This window comes from Salmo trutta, chromosome 23 (assembly GCF_901001165.1).
Source record: "Salmo trutta chromosome 23, fSalTru1.1, whole genome shotgun sequence".
NCBI lineage: Eukaryota > Metazoa > Chordata > Actinopteri > Salmoniformes > Salmonidae > Salmo > Salmo trutta.
Window position 1 is genome coordinate 48,795,152 of NC_042979.1, and position 6,000 is coordinate 48,801,151.

At 44.4% G+C, this 6,000-nt stretch overlaps 1 protein-coding gene across 3 annotated transcripts in view; it reads right to left on the reverse strand.

Annotated features, from left to right (window-relative positions):
• Positions 1-3,612, reverse strand: part of LOC115160173 (tyrosine-protein kinase receptor Tie-2) — a 74,231-nt gene extending 70,619 nt beyond the window's left edge. For 2 of the 3 annotated variants that reach the window (XM_029710554.1, XM_029710553.1), the window contains exon 1: positions 3,353-3,612. In XM_029710554.1, coding sequence (XP_029566414.1) covers positions 3,353-3,467 — 115 coding nt within the window. In that variant the 5' untranslated portion in view covers positions 3,468-3,612. Of the gene's footprint in view, positions 1-2,587; positions 2,621-3,352 lie in introns of those variants that run through there. The other variant, XM_029710557.1, reaches the window with a different exon arrangement.
• Between the last annotated feature and the right edge of the window lie 2,388 nt (positions 3,613-6,000).

Here is a 6,000-nt window from a genome sequence, read left to right on the forward strand (position 1 = left end):
CAAACCCGGATGACGCTGGGCCAATTGTGCACCACCCTATTGGACTGTCCAATCACGGCTGGATGTGATACAGCCTGGATTTGATCCAGGGACTGTAGTGATGCCTCTTAGCACTGAGATGCAGTGCCTTAGACCGATGCGCCACTCTAAAGTATAGAGTTCTATATAGTGCACTACTTTTGACCAGGGCTCACAGGGTGCCATTTGGGCCGAATCCTAAACAGAGCTGTCAGGGTGATAGATAGACTCCCTCTGTTATCTGAAGGAAAAAAAGGAAGATGGAGAGACAGAATGCTGGGGCTGGTTTGTGTTGTAACCCCAGGGACTGAATGACTGGCCTTAAAACATATTGCTGCTTGTTGTCCAAACAACACATGAAAGTGAGAGACTGACCGACTTTAACCCTCGAGGGCGTTCTACTAAACTAACATATGGAATTGTTTTAAGAAGGTCTTACCAAGGATCATTTAGCAATTTCATTTGGAATTGTAGGACCCCGTTTCGGTATCAAAAAGATACCTAAAGGGTGGGAGGAAACGCTGAATTTGGCTTTACTTCTATTAGCCATAGAAACACATTGAAAAACAGATTCATAACTGGAACAACAACAAATCTAAAGGTCATTTGTTTTGAAGAGTTTTTCCTGTATCTGAGAGATGTCTGTCCTCTATCTGAGAGATGTCTGTCCTCTATCTGAGAGATGTCTGTCCTCTATCTGAGAGATGTCTGTCCTCTATCTGAGAGATGTCTGTCCTCTATCTGAGAGATGTTTGTCCTCTATCTGAGAGATGGCTGTCCTCTATCTGAGAGATGTCTGTCCTCTATCTGAGAGATGTTTGTCCTGTATATGAGAGATGTCTGTCCTCTATCTGAGAGATGTCTGTCCTCTATCTGAGAGATGTTTGTCCTCTATCTGAGAGATGGCTGTCCTCTATCTGAGAGATGTCTGTCCTCTATCTGAGAGATGTCTGTCCTCTATCTGAGAGATGTCTGTCCTCTATCTGAGAGATGTCTGTCCTCTATCTGAGAGATGTCTGTCCTCTATCTGAGAGGAGATGTCTGTCCTCTATCTGAGAGATGTCTGTCCTCTATCTGAGAGATGTCTGTCCTCTATCTGAGAGATGTCTGTCCTCTATCTGAGAGATGTCTGTCCTCTATCTGAGAGATGTCTGTCCTCTATCTGAGAGATGTCTGTCCTCTATCTGAGAGATGTCTGTCCTCTATCTGAGAGATGTCTGTCCTCTATCTGAGAGATGTTTGTCCTCTATCTGAGAGATGTCTGTCCTCTATCTGAGAGATGTCTGTCCTCTATCTGAGAGATGTCTGTCCTCTATCTGAGAGATGTCTGTCCTCTATCTGAGAGATGTCTGTCCTCTATCTGAGAGATGTAAAAAGGTCAGGAAATTCTTTTTTTACATTTTTTATTAACATATTTAATCCCATATTTTAGACACTAAACTACTTCAATACATACTGTACTTCCATATTTATTAATTGTTTTAACTGGTACCAGGCTACATTCAGACAAGTCTTGTGAGGCTTGTGGGTGTCCTAGAAGAAAACAATCAACATGTGCATGTTCATGAGAGTCTCAACTGTCATATTTGTGTGTAGTCTAAACTGCTCTACGACCCCCATAAGCCCCACGGGACTCGTCTGAAGTCAGTACAGCCTGTCTGCAGAAGTTGGCAGACAGGCTGTACTGACTTCAGTCGAGTCCCGTGGGGTTTGTGGGGGTCGTAGAGCAAAACGGAGAACACCATCGTGTTCGTTAGACTCTCATCTTAATAGTTCATAGCAAAACCATTTAGACGCTGTGGATGTTTTTGTGAGAAGAACGTTTTTTTTTGGGGGGGGATGTTTCATGGTCTGACATACACAGCTGTAGCTCTTCCACCTTTCAACTGGTATCTCCAGCTTAAACAGACTTTCTATTTTTTTATTTTTTTATGATGTTAATTGGATTTCCACAGGGAGGGGGGCGCAGGCGTCAACTCTAGGGGGTTTTAAAACCTACTGATGCTTGTCGTCCAAACAAGACAAGAAAGTGAGAGGAACGTTTCCTGCTAGAGAAACAGAAACGTTTTTTTGTTTAGGGTCCGGTCTTCATTGGACCCTATGTGTTTCTACTAAGTGGGGTTGAGAATAAACTCATTCAGTAGGGTCCTTAGAATGAGGACCGACAGACCTTTGGAATATCATTCTAATTCTAGGTGCCTTGACAAGTCCACAAGGTTCGCTGTTCATGTGATTTGTTAAAAATAAATATTTTATATGACATAGTGGTCAAAGGTCATCAGCTGCCTTATGTCATGAATATAAACAGATTGGGTCACACTGTATTTTGGATAGTCCGGATAGTCATACTATCAACAAACTATCTGTTAATACCTGGAGAGAACCAGTAGACCAGACACAGAGTCACAGTAGAACTAAATACCTGGAGAGAACCAGTAGCCCAGACACAGAGTCACAGTAGAACTAAATACCTGGAGAGAACCAGTAGCCCAGACACAGAGTCACAGTAGAACTAAATACCTGGAGAGAACCAGTAGCCCAGACACAGAGTCACAGTAGAACTAAATACCTGGAGAGAACCAGCAGACCAGACACAGAGTCACAGTAGAACTAAATACCTGGAGAGAACCAGCAGAACTAAATACCTGGAGAGAACCAGTAGACCAGACACAGAGTCACAGTAGAACTAAATACCTGGAGAGTCACAGTAGAACTAAATACCTGGAGAGTCACAGTATAACTAAATACCTGGAGAGAACCAGTAGACCAGACAAAGAGTTGAACTAAATACCTGGAGAGAACCAGTAGAGCAGACACAGAGTTACAGAATAACTAAATACCTGAAGAGAACCAGTAGACCAGACACAGAGTCACAGTAGAACTAAATACCTGGAGAGAACCAGCAGAACAGACACAGAGTCACAGAATAACTAAATACCTGAAGAGAACCAGTAGACCAGACACAGAGTCACAGTATAACTAAATACCTGGAGAGTCACAGTAGAACTAAATACCTGGAGAGAACCAGCAGACCAGACACAGAGTCACAGTAGAGATAAATACCTGGAGAGTCACAGTAGAACTAAATACCTGGAGAGAACCAGCAGACCAGACAAAGAGTCACAGTAGAATTAAATACCTGGAGAGAACCAGTAGAACTTAATACCTGGAGAGAACCAGCAGAACAGACACAGAGTCACAGTAGAACTAAATACCTGGAGAGTCACAGTAGAACTAAATACCTGGAGAGAACCAGTAGACCAGACAAAGAGTTGAACTAAATACCTGGAGAGAACCAGTAGAGCAGACACAGAGTCACAGTAGAACTAAATACCTGGAGAGAACCAGCAGACCAGACACAGAGTCACAGTAGAGTAGAGATGATAACACATGATCCTGCAGCGGTAGGCTGGTAAAGACTCCAGGGCTAGGGCATCCAGGGTGCACATCCACAGAGCGCAGATGGTCAGAGATGCTCAGACTGGGAATAAAGACAAAAAAAAAAAAACGCTGAGGGTGTTAGAGAGATTCTTCAACTCACATATCTTCACAGTCTGGCTGGCTTTGAAAAGTCTCTAAAGTTCTCTAACTCTCTTTCCCTCCCTTCCCTGCTTTTCTTCCCATTCCTCCCTCCGCCCCAGACCCCACCCCACCCCTCTCTCTCTCTCTCCCTCTCTCTCTCTGACTCTTTCTCCTGGTCTCTATCTCTCTCCCTGTCTATCTCTCTCTCTCTCACTACTCTCTCTCTCTCTCTCCCTGTCTCTATCTCTCCCTCTCTCTCTCTCTCTGACTCTTTCTCCCGGTCTCTATCTCTCTCTTCCTATCTCTATCTCTCTCTCTATCTCGCTACTCTCTCTCTCTCCGTCTCTATCTTTCTCGCTCTCTCTCTGTCTGTTTGTCTCTCTCTCTCCCTCTCTCTCTCTCTGACTCTTTCTCCTGGTCTCTATCTCTCTCCCTGTCTATCTCTCTCTCTATCTCACTACTCTCTCTCTCCCTGTCTCTATCTCTCTCGCTCTCTCTGTTTGTCTCTCTATCTCTCTCTCTCTATCTCACTACTCTCTCTCTCTCTCTCCCTGTCTCTATCTCTCTCGCTCTCTCTGTCTGTCTCTCTCTCTCCCTCTCTCTCTCTCTGACTCTTTCTCCTGGTCTCTATCTCTCTCCCTGTCTATCTCTCTCTCTGTGTTGGGTCAGTAGGGGTTGTAACAACTCAGTGTTGGGTCAGTAGGGGTTAACGGTGGACAGGAAGTCCACAGCCTGCTGATAACACTATTGTTTTAAGGCTATTGGTTTCCTCCTCCCTGTTTCTCTGTCAGTTGGGTGGGGTGGTTCTCAGCTTAGCCCCTCCACCCTGCTGGACCCGTGTGTGTCTTTCCGTGTATCTTTGTGTGTGTGTGTGTGTGTGTGTGTGTGTGTGTGTGTATGCTGGGGAAGATGGCCTCCTTCCCTGCCTGGGGCAGGACAGGAGCCAGACTCCACACACAAACACAGACACACACACACACACAAACACACACACACACACACAAAGATACACGGAAAGACACACACACACACACACACACACACACACACACACACACACACACACACACACAAAGATACACGGAAAGACACACACACACACACACACACACACATACACATACACACACACACACACACACACACACACACACACACACACACACACACACACACACACACACACACACACACACACACCATTCCACCCTTGGGTTTGGGCTCAGAAACTGCCTGAGAGGATGTCCAGTACTTGGGAGCCAAACTCTACCTAAGCTTGGCTGCGTGTTACTTACCCCAGTGGTGAGGGGGGTATCTAAACAGATCTGTTACACAATACACACCTTAGAGACAATTCCACAATGTCTTTCAACGTGGCGAACAAGTAAAAACGTTGACGTTATTATTGTGTGTCCGTTATCTTAAAATACCAGTAGCGTGATGGTATGGTGGTCTGTTGTATGCTGGCAGTAAAAAGGGCTTTACCGAAGCCAACACAAACACCACTAGAAATCAGAATAAATGGCACTCAGATTTATTATTTCAGCGTCTAGTCGCATTCGTTTCCTTTAATTAAAGGTAGTAATAATGTTTGTGTTTTACTGAGTACTGCTGAGGGACTATATGGTAGAGATGGGTGATCTGAGTACTGCTGAGGGACTATATGGTAGAGATGGGTGATCTGAGTACTGCTGAGGGACTATATGGTAGAGATGGATGATCTGAGTACTGCTGAGGGACTATATGGTAGAGATGGATGATCTGAGTACTGCTGAGGGACTATATGGTAGAGATGTGTGATCAAAGTACAGAGAGATCCTTGATTAAATCCTGCTCCAGAGCACTCAGGACCTCAGACTAAGCACAAAGCCAAGACAACCCAGGAGTGGCTTCGGGACAAGTCTTTGAATGTCCTTGAGTGTCCCAGCCAGAGAACGGACTTGAGCCCAATCGAACATTTCTGGAGAGACCTGAAAATAGCTGTGCAGCAACGCTCCCGATCCAACCTGACAGAGCTTGAGAGGATCTGCAGAGAAGAATGAGAGAAACTCCCCAAATACAGGTGTGCCAAGTTTGTAGCGTCAAACCCAAGAAGACTCGAGGCTGTAATCGCTGCCAAAGGTGCTTCAACAAAGTACTGAGTAAAGGGTCTCAATACTGATGTAAATGTGATATTTCAGTTTTTAATTTTTAATACATTTGCAAAAAATTCTAAAAACCTGTTTCTGCTTTGTCATTATGGGGTATTGTGTGTAAATTGATGAGAAAAAAAACAATTGAATCAATTTTAGAATAAGGCTGTAACGTAACAAAATGTGGAAAAATCAAGGGGTGTGAATACTTTTCCAAACGCACTGTACATCCAAAAGTATGTGGACACTCTTTTAAATGAGTGAATTCGGTTATTTCAGCCACACCCGTTAATGACAGGTGTATAAAATCGAGCACACAGCCATGCAA